Source organism: Plectropomus leopardus, chromosome 19, assembly GCF_008729295.1.
Source record: "Plectropomus leopardus isolate mb chromosome 19, YSFRI_Pleo_2.0, whole genome shotgun sequence".
In the NCBI taxonomy this organism is placed as follows: Eukaryota; Metazoa; Chordata; class Actinopteri; order Perciformes; family Serranidae; genus Plectropomus; species Plectropomus leopardus.
The window spans coordinates 7,592,349-7,616,520 of NC_056481.1; the positions used below are offsets into that span (position 1 = coordinate 7,592,349).

Genomic DNA, 24,172 nt, shown 5'->3' on the forward strand with positions numbered 1-24,172 from the left:
ATCCATTATACAAAACATACAGTATGGCTATACTATAAACTAAAAGTGTTCATTATCGTTTTTTCCTCCTGCAGTTGTGTTCTTTTTTTATGGTTTTGGGGCAATATGTAAAGAACCCACTGTTTTTTTCCATCTACATTAAAGCTACAGTGATGGAATAAAAGTCATGTAATATGTAAACATATACACAGTCTATGTGTTAAACTTTATACTGCTGAAATAAACAATATCAACACACTTTGTTGTTCTTTATTTGTATCCATATGTGTTGTACAGCCAGCAACTTGTTTAAATAGAAGAATACAGTGTTAACAAATGTTTGTGTATATATATATATAAATGTCTGTGTGTACAGACTGGCTGCGTAGAGAAGACAGGCTGGGTGGACTTAGAGCAACATTTCCTACTACAAAGTAGCACATATGAAGACATTAGAACAATATTCTTTGCAAAAATTACATGTAAGTCCAAGATTTTGATCCACTCTCTGACCAGATTAAAGTGAGAGACAACCAACACAACAGCACAGAGTTTACCTCCTATGAGCTCACATTCAGCCTATTTATTACTCTTACTTAACTTCTACTTTATTTACTTTTTACTTTTTATTCATTATTACTTATTTTGAATAAATAGATATTTTTTGTTGATATGTATGTATATATGTATCTATTTATCTTTCTATCTTTCTAGCCTGATATGGCCAATGCGTAGGCCCACAGAATGACTGTAGGCTATGTAATGTGTGTAAAATGATTAGTTGAACTGCTTTGACAACAACATCTTTGTTAATGCTAATAAAGCTATTTGAATTGAGCGAGAGAGAGCGAGAGAGAGAGGTTCACTTTGACGACAGTTAACGACGCTCGTTTTACGGCACCTGAGGATATACGGCACTTTGCCTGCTGAAACAGCACCACAGGTGTTTCTTCCTCAAACCTACCTGCATTTCAGCTTTAAGGCTATTTGGAGTACCAAAAATGAAAAGGGGTAAAAACTAAAAAGAGAAGTGAGGGGACAATTTTGTTTTTTAGTTAGCGAGGCGACGCAAACAAGAGGAGGACTGAGGAAATATGGTTTACGGTCAGTTAAAGTGCGGTGCTAGCCGTTAGCATGCGGTTAGCAACGGACTTCACCTAAAAATATTCACAATTTAGGTGATTTTTTTATGAAAAACCCTCGTGATTCGTTTGATTGGCGGACCCTTACGGATTAAAAGGATATAAATAATGGAGGAATGGGCACATTTTGGACTTCATAACCACTACAAAGGTAAGAAATCACCACCTTTTTTTTTTTTTTTTTTTATCTCTCTTGTTTACCATGCCGGTAAATCTAAACGTATTAAAGTCTGCTGCTCACAGTTTCCTTAAAATTAGCTCAACCATTGAACTACGGAGAACATGACCGAGCTAACGATGTGTAGCATGTTCATATTGTCCAAAGTCTGAATATTCATTTTAGTATGTGGCTTAGCAGTTTGAAGGTGCAGTTTGTAAGATTTGATAGTACTGGTATTATCAAGTACTAGTATTATCAGTTGGATTTTGTCCGTTTGAAGATGCATTCTATGTATTCTACTCTGATTTTATTTTATTTTTATATGCACGTTGTATTATGTATTTTATGTGTTTTGATGTGAAGCACTTAATTTCTTACTTGTAAAGCACATTGATTCTGCATGTCTTGTATGAAAGGTCCTATCCAAATAAAGTTATTATTAGAGGCGTCTAACTAGCAGTGAGGATTGTAGATTCATTCTTCAGTAGACAGGTTGACATTAACCCTCAAAATTGTGCAAATCGAAAATTTAAATTTAAAATGTGCCTAATGGAAACGGGTCAGTTTAGAAAAAACTCACATTTATCAGAATAAAGTTTTTGTACTCGCATGGGGTGATATTTCAGGCTATTTGAAAAAGTCATATTTTGCAAAACTGCATTATAACACTTTTTTACCTGTATAGGTCACGTAATGCTATGGCTATGCGCCTGTTGGTAGGAACTGGCTCCCTCATGATACTCTCACATGTGGCCGCTTTCAAGTATAAGGGGCTTGCCTTTCCATAATTGCATAATATAATAATAACAGGCCTCGCTTTCAATAGGAAATAATGATGGTTAGTGTGGTGGCTGCAATTGAATTAAACCTGCTGATGGTTTGAACATCTATCGCTGTGCTTCTTGGAATTTTATTTGGAGAGGAAAAGTCGCATAACATGGTGAGAAAAGTCGCATAACATCACTCTGTGGGAACGCAGTCCTCTTGCAATTGTGTTTTTTTTGACATTTCAAAAAAATCACTTTATATTTGTGTCAACCTGTAATGCGAACACGCTTAGTGTTCATGACAGTTTTACCATTACAAAAATTATCTGGAGAGGTCTCCTCCTCTCCAAAACAAACAGAAACTGCGATTTAACTTGGTAAAACATGGGATAAAGTTGTTTCATGTTAAAAAAAAAATTTGAGTTCTCCTCTTTGGGTTCTCAGAGATGGGCTGGCAGCCCAGCACCTGCTAATGTATCCTCACATTATTTTTTCCTCTGATGACTTCCTACTTCACAATTTAATGTTGAAAATACATTTCATAAATGTCCAATACATGTCCATTTGTCTTTAGATGTTTAGTTATTCACATTTGAAAAGTGAAAGTTTAGTAGAAGTCTAGTCTTAGCCTAGATGAAAAAGTAAACCGGATCTGTGTATATGACAAAAGTAAACATTCATTATGCAAACACAGAGTATGAGGATATAGTATCAAAATATAATCTAAAATTGGGCTATATGTAGCCCACATAAACTGGTCTATAACAGGATGTAAGCTTTGAGACAATTTTTAAATTGTGTGTGGATGTGCATGTTTTTTTTTTGTTGTTTTTTTTCACACGTGTGTCATATTCAACGTCATGGACAGGCTGGAAAACGGGTTAGTAAACATTAGAAAGCGGTATGGAGGCCAGTGAAAACTGAATGAGTGTGTATCTGAATGAATGTCGATCACATGTACACAAAAAAACCCAATTTTTTTCCCTAAGGTAGCTTTGCTGTATTTCAACCTTCCTCCAAGTAATCGGTAGCTTGCAGAGCCATGCTTTCAAAGTAGCTTTTCCATATGCGTGTGGTTGAAAAAATGGAAATTCCTGGATGAGCACAATAGTTTTACTGTTTTCTGAAAATTTCTTGATTTCTAAATACTGCATATGTTTAGACATAAGCTTTAAAATTTCAGATTAATTTTTGTGTTTCTCCCTCAGCAGCAGTTCATGTGTTTTGTGGTTGTTGTTGGTGGTTACACAGATAACACCAGCTCCTAGTGCATCATCTTATTTACCTCATTCGGACATGCATAGCCTCAATGAGCACAATACTCCCCCTAAATGCCAACAATGAGCCCATTCCTCATTCAAAAATCAACTGTGACATGCAACACAAAGGTGAAATTATGCTCTATCTAAAGTGTTTTCTACAAGTTTTACAACAGAAAACACCTCGAGGATTAAGACTAACTGGTTGGTTTAGTACAAACAGCAATTCAGGGGAAGAAAGTAGAAATAAAGTTGTGGGTATGTTGATCGGCATCAAATCATCAACCTCAGTTCTTTATGACAGTGGAGGCAAGTAGTGCAGTTGGTTTAACAGCAAAATAATCACACTGTGTGGTATAACCCAGTCGCCCCTGGTGTTTCCTGCAATTCGAGTTTCAACTGTTAAAAAAACAACAAAAAATCCCAAAGGATTGGTCACTGAGTTTGTCCAGCCCTCCTCCAGTGTGAGGTAATATTTGTGAACAGCACATTTGCTGTAAACACCTCTCACAGACCTTGGGTTCTCGGTGGTTCTGCACTCATGATGCTCGCCGGCGGCTTCCTCTTTCTCCTCCTCACAGGTAAGGTCTCTCTCATCCTCTCATTGCCCCTGTTACTCTGAATAATCGACAAACATCACTGTGAACAGCTTTGTTTTGATTTAATTTTTTACCAAGAAAATAATCGTTAATAGTTAAGTCTTTTGCTAATCAAGATTAACGTGGACTCAATATCTGAAAAGACGTGATGCTATTGAATTTTTAAATGTTATATGTGATGCTGTGAGAGCACCACTTAATAAATTTTATCCACCTTCATTGTTCTCAAATAGAAACAGAAATTTCAGAGAGATATTTTAAATCCCAGAAAAATAAACTGAAAACTGTCTGCATAGCCTGGGCTAAGTTAAAAATAATAGTTTTTTTATGGTTAGGCAGACTGACCAAATAGCTTTTTAGCTAATTGCATGTTATGATTTAATTAAAGATGTGTGATTGCAAAATTCTGGGAGAACTGTTGCCAACAGCTCTTTAAGGTGCTGCAACTAAATCAGGTTTTCAGACAGTTCTGAGTGCTGCTGGCTGCAATTGAATTATTGTGCATTTGGTCGTATAGCTGATGGATCTCAGACGGAGAGCCTATTTAGACTGTAAAACATCATTTAGTGGTCAAGAAGGTAAGCTGGTACTCCACATGCCTAAGTGCCAACATCCATCTGTGACCAAAAGTACCAGATATTATTGCAGATATTTGTGATAATGTACTCCAACTGCATAATTTATATACTGACATTCAGTTTTGGCTTTTGGTTTGATGTGCCACCCCAGTGGCGCCATATGGACAACCTATGAATAAGTTCAGGTCTGCTCTGAAGCCATAATTTAAACACTGAAAATCGCTATTTTTCTGCATTTCTTTCAACTGAAGATCACCTCTGTCATATCAACACATGTCTTCATGTTTTCAGGTCTGGATGGAGAGTCCTCTGAGACGGTGTGCAGTTATCAGGATGTTTTAAACTACCTGAACTTGACCAAAAACAACGAGCTATTCTCCATGACCCGGCCCGTGAAAGACTACAAAAACCCCACACAGGTGTCACTGGAGATACTTCTGTATGCCATTCTTGATGTGGTGAGTAACTAAGACTTGCTGTTTCTTGATTCATATAAAACTTTCAAATGTATTTGAGCGATGAAAGTTGTGTTGGCTGTGCTGCCATGCTCTCAGGTTGGAGAGATTTTCACATGTATGTATTTGCTTGTTTACAGAGAGAGATTGACCAGACATTTGTTCCTTACGTTTGGATTTTTATGGTGAGTTTTCTATCAGGAAAACAGCACTTGAATTTATCTTCGCTCCTCACTCTTTCGGGGTCGTATTACTGATTTCCTCCCTTGTTTTCCTCTGTAGAAGTGGCACAATGAACACATTAACTGGGAGCCAAATGACTTTTGTGGTATTGAGGCTGTTTCTCTTCCTACTGACGTTTTGTGGAAGCCAGACATAACTATTGAAGAAATGTATGTTCATGCACTCACACTCACAGTAATTACAGTAATTGGTGTAATAGGGCATCATGTTACTGTTTAGAAATAACAGCTGAAGCATTTGAATACCAAGACACTTTATGCAACAGTATTTAAACATGTTGCTTTTAGTTAAATTGGGAATATATCTGATTGTGTTATATAGGACAGAAAAGGACAAAGCGCCTCCAAGTCCTCATCTGACAATCTCCTCGACTGGTTTGGTCCATGTTCAGGACGACCAGGTGTTGGTCAGCACCTGCAGGATGCACGTTTACAGATTCCCCTTTGACATTCAGAGCTGCAACCTCACCTTCAAGTCTGTCATACATTCTGGTGAGCTGTCTGGTGAACATATATTGGACATTTCTTCTTTGTTAGCCCTCAAGGAAACCTCATTTTGGTTTGTTTTTTTAATCCCCCACATCAGATGCAGAAATACAGCTTGTTCGGCACATTAACTCTTCACAGGCCACAGAGTGGTCTCGTGAGGTGATGCGGACCCAGTACGAGTGGTTGTTCATCAACATGACGGTTACCAAAAAAAATGTCAGCATGTTTGACTTCCAGCAAGACGTGATGATTTACACTGTAAGTATTGCCGTGTGTTATGTGTCATGCTGTGTACAGATACGTAGAGGTGTGCTGACCTTTTTCATGGAAGATATTGAGACATGTCACAGTAGGAAAAGCACAGGTGGAAATAACAGTCAGTGGCGGCTGAGCTCCATTTAGATGCTTTGGTTTAAGGGCCCTTGTGTTGCACATGATGATTGACGGTACATTGTCATGGCTTACTGGGACACTTGAACACAACAGAGCCATTATTAAAAGTACAGTGTATAATGATTTGCTGCATGCTCCAAATTAATAGGGGGTTGCATTTTACCTCCAAGCCAACTACTAACCAACAACAGAGAAAAAAAAAATCAAACTGCTAAAAAATAATTGGAATTTGGACCTTGAGATTTACTTTTTAGTTTTTTTGTATTTCAGGTGAAAGTATTGTACTTTTAAAATTCCACAAGCATTAAGTAACAATTAGTTATTATTTAGTTCATAGATTCAAACATGAAATCTCAAACCTCATGAAATATTGCCAATATCTTTTAATCTTTTCCTTTTTTTCTGTTCTTTATTTTCTCTACATTTATTTCCTTACTTTCTTACGTGAACTGATTTTAAAACATGAAAATCCCTATAATTAGAGATAATTGGTTGTCACCGAACATTATGTGCTGTGTACTGCACGGTTGCTTTAGTTAAGCCTTTCTCAGATGTGCAAGTGCAGGAGTCAGAACATCAACCACCTGACCCTTAATATCATTTCACAGATCACCATGAAGAGGCAATCGCTCCTGTACATCGTCAACTTTTTGCTGCCCATCCTGTTTTTCTTTTTTCTGGACTTGGCCTCCTTCCTGATCTCAGACTGCGGAGGCGAGAAGCTCAGCTTCAAGGTCACTGTGCTGCTGGCCGTCACTGTGATGCAGCTTATTCTCAATGAAATTCTGCCTTCCTCTTCAGACAGGATTCCACTTATAGGTAAAGAAGACTGCCTCACACAATCGCAAGACTTGTGACTGTGTAAAATGAACTAATCTACAGCCGCATCGCCAACACTACGAGGCTGTAAAGCTGTGTTCGGCACGGTTTGGCATATTTAGCACTTGTAAGCAACCTGCTTTTTTAAGACACATAAAAGCTTTCAAGCTTGTGAGTGGGGTATTTGCTGATTTTATGTCATAGAACAAAATATGAAAGTCTCTTAAACTTGATTCAATTACAGACCTTATTTCAGGCATCTAACCAAAACCACTAAATATTAAAGTCTTGCCTTTATTGTAATGCATTAATTTGAGCAGGAACAGCACATATACTGACTCAATGTGTAAACATTTGTTTGCATTATCGATGTTGCTTTTTCCCTTCAGTGGCCTACTGCATTGGGATTTTTGCTCTGATGATGCTGAGCCTCCTGGAGACGATTTTGGTGATGTATCTGATGGAGAAAGACTCTGCATACAAAGACGAGTGCAGAGGTATAGAAGCTCCTCTGTTATAATTTTACTGATATTGTGATGTCCACATTTAGATACTTCCTGAATAGTTCTATAAACAGATTCTATATATATATATATATATATATATATATATATATATATATATATATATATATATATGCAGTGTTGATCACCCACGTTTGAACGTGGAGAGACGGAAAGCATCGGCGGAAATGTAGTCTCAGAACCCATCGGCTGTGGTCGAACAACTTGTTGGCTTTATATTAATTTTTTTAATATTTGCAATTATCTGCTCAAAGTGATTAGTCGAAATGCAAGTCTTGGCTTAGACATCAGCTGGCTCCACCAGATCAGCCCAAAATATTGCCCCCCACCCTTTATTGTCTGATGATGACCAGTGGGTTCTGAGATTGTTTTCCGAATACAATGAACCACGTATAATTATACATTCAAATACATACTGGCTCTTTTGTGTCTAATATTTCCCTCCAGAGGAGAAGAAATCGACTCTGTGCGCTTGCAGCAGTGACATGTCTGTTGATGAAACACCAATTACACTGCTAAAGGTTGGGATTAATTTGCACTTTCAAGGACTAGTTCAGCCAAAATAAAAAAAAATAAAAAACTATAGTTCCTCAAAGACAGTTGTACTATCTTTGGCATTACTTTTAGATTTGGGGATTTCATCTCAGACATTTCTTTTGTCACCTGATACCTCAATGACTGAGAACTGAATGTGAACACATATCTGACTACATCAGAACGTGATAGAAAGCAATTTTTTTACAGTGTGGTCTGACATTTTAAATTCTTACCCCTCTAAATATATACTATGCACTAAAATTGGCTTGTAATCATGCTTATCAGCCACTGACTTCTTAACCATCTCTGCAGGGTAGCAGCAGCCAAACGACAGAGGAATCCCATGCCTCAGATGAACTGAAAAATGTGGTTAAAACGCTGGCTGTGCTCCTCAACAGCAGGAACGATGAAGAGAAGCCCGGCTACTGGACCAGAGTGACTAAAACAATCAACAAAGTTTTCTTCATTTTCTATGTCATAGCTGCCAGTTTGTTTTTAGTCTGTATGTTTTTCCATTGGACTAGTGAACAACAATAATGGTGCTTCATAATGACACATGACTGAAATATAGTTCCCCTTGTTATTACAAGCAAGTCACAGAAAGGGTTCAGGGGAAACCTGGCCCTGCGTATTATATCCTGCATCATCAGAGCTCTTTATACTATGCAGTCAGTAATGTTTGCATGTTTTGCACACTGCTGCTATCTAACATGTATACTCAGTATAATCGGTAAAGATATGCCATTAGGTTGTAGATTAACATGCCTTTGATTTGTGACATGCACACTGATGGTGCTGTTCCACCACTACATCCAAAATATAAGAATATTAAATAATATTACAAAGGATGCATGAAGATCAAGATAAACAACAATACTAACATGAAGTCACTAAATCCCTGTCCTTGTCCATTGTCAACTCAAAAGTTAATAACAGCGAAGCTGTAAAAGCATGTCACAGTAAAAAAAAAAAAACCGATCCATCCTGCTCTCAAAGACAGACTGGAATAACCAACGCAGTCGTATTCCATATTTGTTGGTTAGCAGGAATATAGCGTAACATGGAGGTGAACGCAATGCTCTATTTTTTTTAAATATTAAGTGCAATTAAAATATTTTAACCCTAAAATCCACGAATAATTGTGATAAAAAATAACGAGTTCAGCATTGATCAAAATAATCGTGATTATCATTTTGGCCTTAATCGAGTAGCTCTACCTGATATCAACACACGTTTCTTCATTGGGAACCTTCAGGGAAAACTCTGCCAAAATGCAGCTTGTTTGTCATATCAGCTCTTCACAGGCCACAGAGACGTCGTGAGGTCTTGCATGCATGTTTGACTTCCAGCAAGATTATTTATATACAGCATGCGAGAGTGTGCAAACTTTTGGAACTTAGGACCCTAGGAAAATAGGTACACTCCTAATCTCCCCACAGGCGACAAAGTGTCTGGTAGCTTTGTTGCATTACTTGTGATCTAGTTACAAGACTAATGAGATATAAGAGGGGAAAGAGGATTAGTCATTCAATTTGCCCATCCCTTTTTCCAGCACAAAGCAGTGATGTAACAGCAACAAACATTTCCAGACAGCACAGACAGAACATGGATGCTCATTTACTTTGTAGACCTCTCACAGCCAAGATGCTTGCAGGTTTACTCTTTCTTCTCCTCACAGGTAAGCTGGAACAATTAATGCATGTAGGTGAGAAAAGCTCTGAAATTTGGCTGTTATTATTTAATGACTATTTCCTCGTCATTCCATTTTCTTCTTAATTTAGTCAGTCAAAATTGTTTTATTTTTTTTTTATATTATTAAAATATATCATGGTAAGAGTTGGGAGGCTGGGTTACACTCACTGATTTCTAACAAGTTTAAATTCCAAGGTTTTCAAAGTTGTGTCAGCATTTTGAAAAAGAAAAAAAAAGGTGTGAATAGGGTCAGTTCAGAAACTTACAGAAATCTTGAAATTTGTGTTTTCAATACAATACAGATGAATGGAGTTTAGTTTGTATTGCAGCGTGAAAAATAATGTAAAAAAATATTAATATTAGCAATAACTCTTCCCAGAAACTGTTCGGTGTGGTCTGCAGATAATTCAGAGTAATGGGTATACTGCTCCTGAAAAGAGACAAAGTTGATTTTTTTTTTTAAAAAAAAAAATGCAATCTCAAGATAACAAAGCTTGTTTTCTCTTGACGTCTTGTTAATTTATGATGAGAAAACAACTTTGGCTTTTCTGTTTGTCAAGGTCAAGCTAAAAGTGAGCACATTTAATCATACTGCCTTGGAAAACATGAAATGTGAGTTTATCAAAATAATATTGAATCTAAAGAGCTTTATGCTCTTTTTCTGTCAGGGGGAATTACCTTCAGTTACTCGGATCAACCAGAGCTTCATGATGATCAACAAAAGTCCAATCAGACCCTTGAGGAAGGTATGTACAAAATAGAATCACTCCGAAAGGTCACAGCAACTGTATGTTTATGTTTACCCTTAAGTTTAAATACCAGTTAAAACTATGTATGTATAAGGATTACTGGATACAGTGCAGGAGGTGGGGCCCGGTTACTCATTGCCGTATAAAGACAAAAAATTTGGCTTCTCTGGTATAAAATATCACCAGAAGCTTCCATATTGTGAGGCGTTTATATTTTTCAAAGGAAAAAATGTTGGAAGATGAGATTAGATTTCAGGATTGGATCCTTAGAGAGCTTTTGCCCAAATTTAACAACACTTTAAAGCGCTACAGTTGAATCAGGGTAAGACCTGTATACTCTTTCCTGTCAGGTGGAAGTCCCTCCAATCACTCAGAACAGTTAGAGCTTCAACAGAACTTCAGTCAGAGCTCTGAGAAAGGTAGGTACAGCAAACAAACACCCTAAAGGGCACAGTAACTATATATGTGTATGAAAGAGGTGTTGGTTGACTGAATACCGAACGCATGACCTTGGTGATTTTGAATGAATGAACCCTAAAGCACTGGTCTAATGGATGCACAACTCCACAGCTTGTACCACGAAAACAGGAAATATGGCGACTGGTCAATGAATGAAATACACTCATTGACATGCCACTTATTTATTGTTAGTTGCTTAGAATATTACTCTTTGACTCAACCGAGGAGCTCTGTATATGAGTAGATAATGGGTGGTGTTGATGGGTCAGGCTGCCCATCAGCACTATACTGGGAGTGTTCGGATCCGGGTGTAACCCGGAGGCATGAAATTGAAAGTGCTCTGTACTTCATTAAGTATTGTTCTCAAGACCTCCTCCATGACAGTCTGAGATCCAAGGGTGGTGTGTCGAGCGGGTTTGATGGAGCAGATCTCATACTCCTAAGAACTCCCAAAGTGTAGTGGATGTGGGGGATTGAACTGGAAGTGGATTTGCTGACAGGCGAGTTGTGACTGTAGAGATGGTGGTGGGGTAATTAAAAGCTTCTTTGAGTTTGAATCTGTCACCTTTTAAGTTCACATCTTGGCAGGACAATGGTTCGAAGGGCTTTCCTCATCTTGCAATAAAGCAATGGAGTGCCATCAAGAATGATTTCATATACTGGCTGGCAGATCAAGGTGCACACCAGGAGTTGATATGCACTTAAATAGTATTGATGAGGTAAGGCCAGAAGCAGTCCATACTTTTGGAAAAGAATCGTGTTTGTCTTGTTCACCGAAGTCTCTCAGGTCCTGGATAGCCAAGCCAGCTGTCAAGTCCTGGATTATGAGTTTGGTGACGTGATGGTTGGGGTCAAGCACTAGTGATGCACCTGAAACTAAATACTTTATTCCAGAAAGCACAAATAATGCAATGAAGACAAATAATTCAAAACTAATTCAAACTTGTGTCTTGATGTTTTTACTGTAGACGGGGAGTCCTCTAAAAGTAGCTGTGGTTATCGAGATGTTTTAAAGTACTTGAACTTGACCAAAAATGAGCTGCAGACCATGACCCTGCCTGTTAGAAACTATAAGTCGTCCATGAAAATACAACTTGCTGTACTACTCAATGGCATTCTTGATGTGGTAAGTTGTTGCAATTATTATTTCCTCCGTCATGTCGGTGACATTGGTTCCTTTTTTGTGTTTGACTGTGATGTAACAGGATATCCAAAAAAACACGTTCTATCTGCTGGATAGTTATGCCATGGGCCAGTAGTTAGTTTTAAATGTAGTTAGTGTTTAAATGTTGTTTTTTTAGAGCACCACTATCTGGCCATTGATGAAGCACTACATGTTTGTCAAATTTTCACACATATTTTTTGCTCATAGAAAGAGAAGGACCAGAAATTTGTCTCGTACATCTCTACATTTATGGTGAGTTCTTGCTGAAGAAGAGAGCACTTTTATATTGAATTAATTCTTGTCTCCCTCTGTCGGAAATTGTTGGGAAATTTAAATTACTTTTATTTAAATGTATTTTTCCTTTTGCTTTTCCTTTGAAGTTTTGGAATGATGAATACATTCGTTGGGACCCTGACGACTTCTGTGGAATTGACACGATTTATATTTCTACTGAAGCATTGTGGAAGCCAGATCTAATTATTGAACAGATGTAAGTCTGAATGTATACATGCTCCCGCATCCAGTTATGCTGTAAAATTTAATAACATGTAAAATTCAGTTCAAAGTATACATTTACTTATTCTCATATAGGATAGAGAAAGGCGAAGCCCCTGGGAGTCCCTATCTTATGGTCACATATGAAGGCAGTGTCGTTTTTAAGAAGTGCATGGTGGTGGTCAGCACCTGCAGGATGCAAGTTTACAGATTTCCGTTTGATGTTCAGAGCTGCAACCTCACTTTCAAGTCTTCCATACACTTTGGTGAGATTACAACCTGTTGTGTTTAAAAGTTTTATAAGTTCTTGTTGTTACTGTTATTTTGTGTTCTCATGCCTAAGTCTGAATGCATGTGTATGCTTTAAAGACTGTTACAATTTATTGTCACCTGAACACATATGCCATATATATATTTTTTTTTTTACGTCACATTTTTATTTTTATCTTTTACTGCAGATGACGCACTACAGATTGAAGAGGTCCACAACTCTTCAGTAACCTCAGAGTGGTCTCACGAGATGATTCAGACTCAGTCCGAGTGGGTGTTCATTGACATGATCGTCAGCAAGGAAACTGTCAATCAAAGCAGCGTCATTTACACTGTAAGTACTTCTGGATGCAGTCATTCAAAGGTGGAGAGTAAACTATTGTAAACTGTATTGTAAACGATTTTCCACTCGTGTTTCTTAGTCTTTGACAAATGGAAACATCAGCCAACTGACCAGTGTTGTCGTGGTAGTTGATGAGGTGGGTGTACCATCAGGTATATAGTTAGGTTACCCATCAGGAAGTGGGTTATCTCTCTGACTTATTCCTATTCCTTTTTGGATGATAGATGGGTAAATTTAAACAGTCAGATATCTTCCAGTACACCACTGCATCTAACACTTGAACATCTGATTTGCAGATCATCATGAAGAGGCGGTCTCTTCTTTACGTGGTTAACTTCCTGCTGCCCATTCTGTTCTTCATGTGTCTGGACTTGGCCGCCTTCCTGATTTCGGACAATGGGGGCGAGAAGCTCAGCTTCAAGGTCACTGTGCTGCTGGCCGTCACTGTTATGCAGCTTATTCTCAACGACATCCTGCCTTCCTCTTCAAACAAGATTCCACTGATAGGTATAACTGCACTTCATATGTGCCATAATATCCCACACTGACCCAGTGCCTGGTTATTTGTCCAAATTAACGATGCTGCCTGCCCCCCATGCAGCGGTCTACTGCATCGGGACGTTTACTTTAATGATGCTGAGCTTAATGGAGACGATTGTGGTGATGCATCTGGTGGAAAAAGACTCTGCATCCCAAGAAAACGAGGCAGATAAAGACCAAAGCGTGTTTGAGGACTATGGAGACCAACAGAACAAAGTCTGTTGTAGAGGTGAGATTCACAACAACAGATGGGGTCTATACAAAATTTTCACTTGTGTGATTTTGAATTTGTACTCACAATGCTGTGTGTAATGCATCTTTTCAGAGGTCAAGAAATTACACTGTATGAGTATCTGCGATGTGTCTCCTGGTGAAACTCCATCTGAGCGGCCATCAGTGACCGAACACGTGAGAACTAAATTGCACTTTGTAAAACATAATGTGTGTGTGTGTGTGTGTGTGTGTGTGTGTGTGTGAGTGAGTGTTTGCATTTACAACAACCAGAAACATATGAACAGCTGGTTAGGCAAAAACACACAAATTAATTTTTTTATTGAATGCCTCTATATACAATTGTATTGAAAACTTTACTCACTATTCAAGTATTAATGTAGTTCAACTACCAGTAATTTACTTCAAAATGTAGTTAAACTGTTAGTATATTTATGCGTAAAATACACTATTCCTAACTTCAAAGCAGGCAAAGCGTTACTGATAAGAAATATCTGTTTGATTTTTTTTCTCTGAAAAGTCATAGGACACTAAAACACAATACATAATAATATATATATACACAATAATAGCCAAACTTGAAAAAGCTCTTCATGTAGTGTAGTGTCAGTGCAAAAACCATTCACTGCCCTCATAGAATAGAGAGCTCTGACCGGAAAGAGTGATCAGCTAATTATTCACTCTAATTTAATCGAGAAGTTTCCTTCTGCGATAATGGCCAGTTTCCACCCATCAGTTTGAGATTTGTGCAGTTAATGGTCCAATGAATTGCTTTATAAATCTGATATGTTTATAAGCTCTAAGTCATTCTGGTTCGTTTTCTGCCCCGTATCTCACTGAAGATGCTGGTCAGAAACCTATTTATTGAGAACAATAAAGTAAGCGCTAATTTAGATTTCTAAGTAAATAAGCAAATGTTATTATTTGATCATATATGGCATTTTATTGATAAGCTGTAATCATGATATAGATAATATGGTGCCCTCCAAGTTTGTGTCTTATGTGATTATGATGAAAGATGCTGGACGTAAAAATCTCTGCTATTGCTAATTACTTGTTTTGGGGCAAAGTTTGAAGAAATCTGCATGGCTAGATTACAGTTGATACAAATATCTGAATATCAGATGTAGAAGCTGTATTCATATAATCATTTTATTTAACTAAAGTTTATGCAACTAATTTTTCAGGTTAGCAGCAACCGACTGACAGAGTGCCATGACTCGGAAAAACTCTCAGATGAGCTGAATGACGCGGTGAAAACTATGACTCTGGTCCTAAACAACAGTACGGAACACAGGAAGCCCGGCTACTGGACCAGAATGACCAAAAAAAATCAACAAAGCTTTCTTCATTTTCTATATTATAGCTGCAAGTGTGTTTTTATTACATATTTTTATCATGTGGAGCACTGGAGAAGATAAAAACCCTGATATTTCTGAAGACTAACAATTCATTCTGCAGGTAGAGAAGCTACAGAGTGTCCAAATTTGGTGTCACTAACTTGAGTCATTGACCAGACACTTTATTCTTCCTCCCTGGCCTACATCTAAACCTAACAAGTGGTTTGATTTGTACATCATGTTTGCTGCTTTAGAGCTGATGGTCAAAGGTGTACTTGGCTGTTCAGGTAGTATTTAATCCTTCAGTGGTATTGATAATACACACATCTGCTGTTTGCATGTTACGCACAGTGGTTCACATCAAACGCACACGTTGTCTTGTAGTAGTCTGGTAAACTAAAATGCAATCAAGAGTTAGACTAATGTCTATGTTATGTAATGAGTCCAATCCTCAATACAAATTTTAGAAAAGAATTATGCATGCAGATGTTAACAAATTGCATGCAATCCTATACAGTCCCCCTAATTCCCCTGAAATATATAACATTATGTTAAGAAAAAATTGAATAGAAAATATTTTACTAGGAAACATGCAGTTAAGTGCAAGCAGATTCATAACATACAGGATCTCACAATTATTTTGTTTCAACAGAAATCTTATCGTAGCTCTTTGACATTGCCAGCACAACATGGCTTTTTATGTAATGAGTCAAAAGTGCAAATATTTAAAAAAAAAAAAATATATATATGCATGCAGATGTTAACAAATTGCTCGTATAGAATATTTAAAAAATCCCTTAAATATAAAATCCTCAATACAAATTTTAGAAAAGAATTATGCATGTAGATGTTAACAAATTGCATGTCGCCCTATACCTTTAGAATGTTGTCATTTGGGCAGTCCTCCTAATTCCCCTAAAATATATAACATTATGTAAAGAAAATATATATATATATATACAATACAGTCCTATATGGCACCTTGAATATATTTCACCAGGAAACATGCGGTTAAGTGCAAGCAAATTCATAGCATACAGGTTATCACAACTATTTTGTTTCAACAGGATTCTTGTCTTAGCATTATTAATTGACATTTCCAGCACAACATGGCAATCACTGCAGCAGAGGTCTAGGTATCCTGACTGTCAGTCTCAAGCCAAAATATTCAAAGCAATACAGTCCTATATGGCACCTTGAATGGTTCCATGTAGCAATATATGATAAAGGTGCTCTATATGTATAAGGTTCCTCAATCATCATGAGCCAAAGAGACACTTTTTTGTACTATTTAGCGCTATTTTTGCCCCACAAACATTTCCTTTTGTCGACAGTTTGGAGAAGTGTGGACTCAAGTCACATCACTTGGACTCAAATTTAGCTCATGTCACAAATTTGATGACAAAATCAGAAAGTATTGCAACTTAACTTGGACTGGAACACCTGTGACTCGTGACTTAATTATAACTTGAGCCTTTTGACTTGTAAACACTTTATTTCTTCCCCCCAAGACAACTTGGGAAGAGACGTTTATGACTTTTTTCCAATATGAGATAAGGGGTAATACAACAAGACAGGACAGAAAAATGCAAAAAGTATGTTGTTTTTAATATTTGTCTGTTACTAAAGTACATTCTCACAGCTAGGTTTTTTTTATGATTAAGTTCAGTCGTACTTTTTTTAACAATGAAATACAATTTTAAAAAGCATTTGGGGGTTTAGTAAATAAAACATATTAGTTATCTTTCTAAAATGGCATAACAAATAATAAAGATTTCATTATGACTTTAGGACTAGAAAGTAAAAAGTGTAGTACTTGACACTTGACTCTGGACTTGAGTGAAAGTCCTGAGACTCGTGACTTGGTCCCACCTCTTCCAGTCTGTAACACAGGCTTTCTGTTAAAGATTTGTAGGAATTTGAGTGCTTTTACTGCATTGGCTCCTCTGGAGCCACAGAAGTCATTCAACAACAAAGTCAGCCACTTCCCCTTATAGAGATAAGTCAGCTTTGACGTGTGAAACTATTCCAGTGTCCCAGATATTCTTTGAAAATCATCTTTAACACGAGTTCACTGTAATGATGTGTTACTGTGATCCTCTTTCACATCTATACTCTGCTTTATGTATACACTGTCCTGAAATCTGCTCTCTATTCTGAGGATATTAATCAGACAGTTTGAAAAGTAGAAATAAACAATGAAAACAAAACCTATTCTCTCTTAAATTATTTTAATGTGTGGCATTAGAGTTACCAAAGCAGCAACCTTCAGAAAGTTAAGACCAAAACAGATTCTTCTTTTCTTGGCTTGGTGACATAGCAAGGTCACATGTCACTGTGACAGTAGTGCCCTATCACGTTTCAAGCAAGGTCTAATTCATTAAAAGTTACAAAAAAGCAAAAGAAAACAGAAAACAACACATTCAACATGCTATGCTTTCCAATGCCTCATCCATTAATTGCATATTTCACCATGAGAACCATTAGAATATAATCAAAGTGTATACGTATATGCAGTGCAAATATAACAGAAGTTAAGATAAAAATCCAGTCCGTGGGTGCAGGCAGTTCCTGGCAGCTTTGTTGCATTATATGCAGCTTCATTACTAGAATAATGACGTGAGTAAGAAAGGGCTGGTCATTAAAGGAGCCCATCCCTCTTCCAAGACAAAGCAATGACATAACAGTAAGAAACGTTTCCAGATGAAGCAGAGATAACATGGATGCTGAATAACGTTGTAAACCTCTCAAGATGCTTACAGATTTGCTCTGTCTGCTCCTCCTCGCAGGTAAGCTGGAACAAGTCTGTGTGGTGCATGCAGGTGAGAAAAGCTCTATGGTTTGGTTGTTATTATTTATCAATTATTATTTTCCTGATCATTCTTTTCTACTTTTTTAATGGAGTTTATCAAAATTGTTATATTTTTTACTGTGTCGTGATATATCTTTGTAAGAGCCAGGAAATGTTTGCTGATCCTTTGTTCTGTTACTGACAAAGCCCAGTATCCACCACAAGCTTTCAAAAATAACATTGAAAACCTTAAATTTCAAGGTTTTCAGAGTTAAAAAAACCAAAAAAAAAAACGTGTATGAAAAGTAATGCGTTCATATACTTACAAAAACCTTGAAATTTGTATTTCTCCCCCAATACAATGGGGGTTAATGGAGTTTTGTAATACTCACAGCATTAAAAATAAAACAAAAAAATATCAAAATCATGCAAATTTGCAAAATTGCAAATCATTAAATTACAACTACCTGTCCTGAAACCAAAAAATGTTGTCAACACTTTATAATGCAGTGTAGGAAACCAGGAAATGTATGTGCATGGAAATAATATTGAATCTAAAGAGCTCTGTACTCTTTTCTGTCAGCTGGAATTATCTCCAGTTACTCAACGCAACCAGCACTTCCTGATGATCAACAGAAGTCCAATCAGAGCTTTGAGGAAGGTATGTACAGGAAACAAGCACTTTGACTTAGTGCACAGCCACTTTACAGCATGTGTTAATATTTGTTCCTATAACCTTTACTATGGAATCTAAAAAATAGTTAAAAACATGGGTGTTCGACTTCCTGTGTGTAAAATCTCCTGGATTTTCCACATCATGTCTGTAATGTGACTTCCTCCACCCAAGCAGCTAATTGCAGATTAAGCCCTCCACTAACTTGAATTGGATAAAAAGATTTAATCTTGCAGCTCTCTTAGACTTTCAAAATGTTATTGGACCGAATGGAGTCCAGCTAGTGATACGGATCATTTATTGTAATGCTCAAAAACATATTCACTGATTTTCAGATTTCACCCCCACAATGTAAGTCTACGGGGAAGAAGTGAGCGCCATGGCATCACATGACGCAGTAATGACAGTTTGGCAATGATATCAGACTGGCTTTAAAGCCAGCACTTCTCCTGGGGGATTGCTTAAAAATGCTGATTCACTAAATTTGATTTAATGGTCCTGTTTTCAAAGGGAGAAAAATATGTTAAAAAATAAGATAATTAAGATTTCAAAATTGGGTTCTTGGCTTTAACCAGCAGTTTTACAACATTTTAAACTGCTGCAGTTGAATTGCGGTGTGACCTGTTTACTCTTTTCTGTCAGCTGGAAGTCCCTCCAATTACTCACAACTAGAGCTTCAGCAGAACTTCAGTCAGAGCTCTGAGGAAGGTATGTACAGGAAATACTCCAAAAATGCAGAGTAATTTGATGTGTGTATAAATGAGATGCTGGTTTACTGAATTCCAAACATGTAAGGTCAGCGATGATGAACCCTTTGGCCCCTAACCCCTTTTGTGCTGGTTTTATGGACGTACAGTCTCCACAGGTTGTCTGTTAAGTACAGGAAAGAGGGTCATTGGTCGGTGAATCTAGGACACAGACACTCGTTGACATGCCACAGCAACTCCTTGATTTTGTAGTTGTAGGCATCTGCTCTTACATGGTCCTTGGAAAGGCGTTTTTTCAGTCCCACGCATGTAACCCAGCACTGACTCCTTCGGTGAATGCCATCCATCTACCAGAGTTTAGTCACTGAGGAGTCCAGAAGATGGAGTCAGGATCTGAGGGGGGTTGGATTAGTGCTTTGGCAGGGCCTTGATGCATTCAACCAAGATGTTACCAACAGGGTCACTGCAAATCCAGCTTGAAGGACCATATAAATGAGGTGTTGATTGACAGAACATCAAACATATGACTTCAGTGATGATGAATGCAAAACTCTTAACAGAGAAGGTGTCTTTTTGTCTTTGCTGTAGATGGAGAGTCCTCCACCAGTAACTGTAGTTATCTGGATCTTTTAAAGCACTTGGACTTGAAGAAAGATGGGCTGCGCACCATGACCCGGCCTGTTAAAAACCACAAAAAACCCCTGCAAGCAGAACTGTCTGCAGTACTCTATGGCATTATAGATGTGGTAAGTGGGTGCTCAAAATTACAATTACAGTTAGTGTTTCTTCTGTCATGTGGGTTATTTTGGCTCCATTACTGTTTTAGTAGCATAACAGGATATCTATAATATCTGTAATATCACACTCTATCTGCCCGGTAGTTAGGCCATGGGCTAAAGAGCTGGTGTTTAATTTTGGGGGTTTATAGCACCACCATGCGGCAAGTTATAATTTTGCTTTACATTAAAGCTGTTTCTCGTCAGTGCGGTGGAAAATTACTTTGCAGAAATACAGAAAATTAACATTAAAAAAACAGCATTTTGTCCCATCCCTAATATTAGCTTTAGTGCTGTTTATTTCCTCGTAGAACTGACGCTGGTGAGACTGTTCAACACTGTCACATGAACTCTCTTTGCAAACTTGTTGCAGCTTGAATGAATGCAGAATTTGAAGAGCTTTATGACAGATGCCAGATGTCTTGCTACAAAGATTTTCACACATATTTCTTTGCTCACAGAGAGAGAAGCAACAGGAATTTGTTTCATACATCTGTGTTTTAGTGGTGAGTTATCTCTGAGTGAAAAAGCACTTTTTGATCAATTAATTCCAACCTGTCACTCTGTCTGTTGATAAATGCATTTTTTACTTTGTTTTTTCGTTATAGAGTTGGAGGGATGAATACATTTATTGGGATCCTGACGACTTCTGTGGAATTGAGATGATTTATATTCCTACTGAAGTATTGTGGACGCCAGATCCAATCATTCAGGAGATGTAAGTTTGAATGTTTGCTCTCACATCCACATGAACTCACCACAGTGCGACAGTATTTTACTGAGCACAGTGTATTCAGAAAGTATTCAGACCGCCTTCACTTTTTCTTATGCTATCATTGTTTGCAAATATTTCCCTAGTAATTAGTCTTCAGTCACCCTAAAATGAAAAAGTGAAAACAGTATTTTAGAATTTTTTTTCTAACTTATTAAAAGAAAAAACAAAAATATCCCATTGATAGAAGTATTCAGACCTATTTTCTTACATTTGATCATCTTTGAGATGTTTCTACACCGTCACTGGAGTGAACTTGTCAGTTTAACTGAGTGGACATGACTGGAAGGAGCGCAACGATATTAACTCTGTGATCGGCAGATAGACGCACCTTATTGTCAGTTTAGCAAATTTACTTTAAACTAAAATAAAAAACATGAATACACATCAGCAGGTGCTAGGCTACAGCTGCTCATCTCCACTAAAGCCAAACAGCATTAGAGAAGCACTGTTTTGTAACACAAATTGCTTCATTCGGTGTTTTTTTACTGGGTTTAATCACCTGGTCTATTTGTTTTGGAGAGGACGAGACCTCTGTGGATAATTTGGCTCCGGTTAAAAAAACTCCTGAATATTTGGATCAGAAATAAAGTGAGCACAAATAAGCAGGAGCTGGGCAAGCGACCCATCTGCGACATGCTGAATAGCATAGGAGAATCACATATTCATATCATGACACTGCTTTATTCAGTGTTTAATGGTTTAAATGACCTGGTATGTTTTTTTATTTTGTTTTTTAAAGAAAAAGACCTCTAATTAATAATTGATAATTGGGCTCCTGTTGAAAACCTCCTGAACAACGAACAGTGAAGGGATTCAAACCGGACGAAGTTTCAGTCCGCAGTCATCACCACTAGATGCCATTAAATACCCCTAAATCGTGCACACTGTGTTTCAAATATAATGTAACAATTAAATCCCTGACTTAATATGAACAGACCAAACTTCTGAATTTTGGACTCAGCTGAGAGATTATGGTTTAATCATAAGACATACGTGTGTTTGCTCTCATATAGGACAAAGAAGGACGAGGGCCCTCTGGGTCCTTATCTTGGCGTTTGGAATCAGGGTTCTGTCATATTTAAAAAGTACATGGTGGTGGTCAGCACATGCAAGTTTCAACTTTATAAATTTCCCTTTGATGTTCAGAGCTGCAACCTCACTTTCAAGTCTGCCATACACTTAGGTGAGATTGTAACCTGTTGTTATTTGTTCTTATGTCTTTTTGAGTTGCAAATGCATCTGCATGTTTCAGTGATCTTTGCAGTTTCTTGTCACCTGAACTCATTTAAGAAGGAAATCTTTCAGTTTTATTTTTATCTCCCACCTCAGACACATCGATACAGTTTGACATCATGTTCAACTCTTCAGACACCACAGCGTGGTCCGTCAAGTTCATTCAGACCCAGTCAGAGTGGCTGTTCATCAGCATGACCGTCAGCAACAAAACCTTCCAGTACCAAAGCAACATCATTTACACTGTAAGTATTTCAGGAAACAGTCACACAGAGGTGGAAAGTACATGTTCTGTTTTCCACCTCTGTGTGTCACGAGTTCTTTTCATTTCAGAGAAACGTACTGTTCTCTCACTCCACAAATGATTTCAGACAGCAATAATTTATAGATAAAACATTCAGTGATTCAACATGAGGGGCCGTATTTCCATGTGTGTTGTCTGAAGTGATGCGCAGAGAGGAGAAACCTGATCTTTGTGAACTCAACTTTTTTCAACATTTTCCCGATGTCGGTGAAACCTCATTTCTACCCTTCCTTTGTCATTATTACTTTACCCAAGCAAATGATTTCAGTCTTATTACACCACATTAGACATAGGCAGATTGGGAAATATTACTTTTTTTATTTTTATTTTTTGGACTGCACACCTGCAATACCCGTGTGTGCTTCAGTTTAGCCTGTGATCAGTGGTGTAGTGGTAATTGATAAGGAGGGTGTCTCATCAGGAATTGAGTATGCTCCTCTATATTCCTATGGCTTTTTGGCTGGTAGGTGGCTTAATAGTAAAGAGCCACATACCTGCGTGAACCTTTCAATGCATCACTGCATCTGACCCTTAAACACCATTTCACAGATCACCATGAAGAGGCGGTCTAATCTCTACATTGCCAACTTCATACTGCCCATCCTGTTCTTCATGTGTCTGGACTTGGCCTCCTTCATGATTGCGGACACTGGGGGCGAGAAGCTCAGCTTCAAGGTCACTGTGCTGCTGGCCGTCACTGTGATGCAGCTTATTCTCAATGATATTCTGCCTTCCTCTTCAGACAGGATTCCACTTATAGGTAAAGAAGCTCATTACTTCATGGGAATGTCCTTCACATGAGTACAAACATCATATACTGACTCAATGCCGGGTTATTTGTTGATATTAACGATGCTGCTTGCTCCATGTAGCGGTCTACTGCATTGGGATGTTCAGTCTAATGATGCTGAGCCTCCTGGAGACGATTGTGGTGATGCATCTGATGGAAAAAGACTCTGCCCCCCAAGACAATGAGGCAGATGAAGACCAAAGCCTGAGTGAGGACTGTGGAGAAAAACGGAGCAAAGTCAGCTTCCACAGCTGTTTTAGAGGGAAAATGTCGTCTGATCGGCTGCAAGTGGCCAAAGAGGTTAGAATTAATTTGCTCAGTTTTAAGCTGGTAAGCTCTCAGTTAAGTACATGAAAAAAGTATAGTATTATAATACATTTTAAGTTTGTTTGTTCCGTGATTATAATGGATAATGTTGTACGTTAACTTGTCAGGTATTGGGGCAAAATTTAAAGAAATCTGCTTTGGTAGATTTGAGTTGATTCAAAAATGTGAATGGCAAATGCAGCAGCAGCATTAGCATAATCAAGTTATTTAACTCCAGTTTATTAACTACTTACCAATTTTTCAGGGTAGCAGCAGCCAACTGACAGAGGAGTGCAATGACTCTGAAAAGCTCTCAGATGAGTTGAGTGAGGCGGTGAAAAGTCTGACTCTGGTCCACCTCCCTCAACTCTCAGATGAGCTGAGGGAGGTGACTCAGCTCCTCAGCAGCAGGAAGGAACACAGGAAGCCCGGCTACTGGACCAGAATGACCAAAAAAATCAACAAGGTTTTCTTTACTTTCTATATCATAGTTGCAAGTGTGTTTTTATTCCATATGTTTATCATGTGGAGCACTGAAGAAGATAATAACGCTGATATTTCTGAAGACTAACAATTCATTCTACAGGTAG

The 24,172-nt window shown here is 37.8% G+C and overlaps 2 protein-coding genes and 1 long non-coding RNA gene across 3 annotated transcripts; all 3 read left to right on the forward strand.

The window, feature by feature from the left end:
* Positions 1–918: 918 nt before the first annotated feature.
* On the forward strand, positions 919–7,357 carry LOC121959021 (5-hydroxytryptamine receptor 3A-like; the record flags this gene model as incomplete). The annotated part of the gene is made up of 8 exons (XM_042508203.1): positions 919–1,272; positions 4,776–4,942; positions 5,080–5,124; positions 5,222–5,331; positions 5,504–5,673; positions 5,768–5,928; positions 6,672–6,882; positions 7,272–7,357. Coding segments are annotated over exons 1-8 (993 nt in total), but the record flags the coding sequence as incomplete, so codon positions are not given.
* Positions 7,358–8,834, forward strand: LOC121959347. The gene is made up of 3 exons (XR_006106897.1): positions 7,358–7,379; positions 7,854–7,927; positions 8,256–8,834. It is a non-coding gene; the product is annotated as an uncharacterized LOC121959347 (long non-coding RNA).
* A 753-nt stretch (positions 8,835–9,587) lies between these two features.
* On the forward strand, positions 9,588–24,153 carry LOC121959022. The gene is made up of 23 exons (XM_042508204.1): positions 9,588–9,621; positions 10,304–10,381; positions 10,735–10,803; positions 11,812–11,969; positions 12,216–12,260; positions 12,389–12,498; positions 12,600–12,769; positions 12,962–13,107; positions 13,413–13,623; positions 13,718–13,885; positions 13,982–14,064; positions 15,075–15,171; positions 18,017–18,049; positions 18,602–18,679; positions 19,334–19,399; positions 19,987–20,144; positions 20,636–20,680; positions 20,783–20,892; positions 21,963–22,132; positions 22,279–22,427; positions 23,036–23,246; positions 23,359–23,576; positions 23,848–24,153. The coding sequence occupies exons 1-23, from the start codon at positions 9,588–9,590 to the stop codon at positions 24,151–24,153; spliced, it is 2,913 nt and encodes a 970-aa protein (XP_042364138.1).
* The last annotated feature ends 19 nt before the right edge of the window (positions 24,154–24,172 follow it).

Coding starts and splice junctions, on each gene's coding strand:
- LOC121959022 (XM_042508204.1), top strand. CDS start 9,588: ATGCTTGCAGGTTTACTCTTTCTTCTCCTCACAG. Junction 11,970..12,215: donor TCAATGGCATTCTTGATGTG/GTAAGTTGTTGC, acceptor TTTTGCTCATAG/AAAGAGAAGGACCAGAAATT. Junction 13,624..13,717: donor AAACAAGATTCCACTGATAG/GTATAACTGCAC, acceptor CCCCCCATGCAG/CGGTCTACTGCATCGGGACG.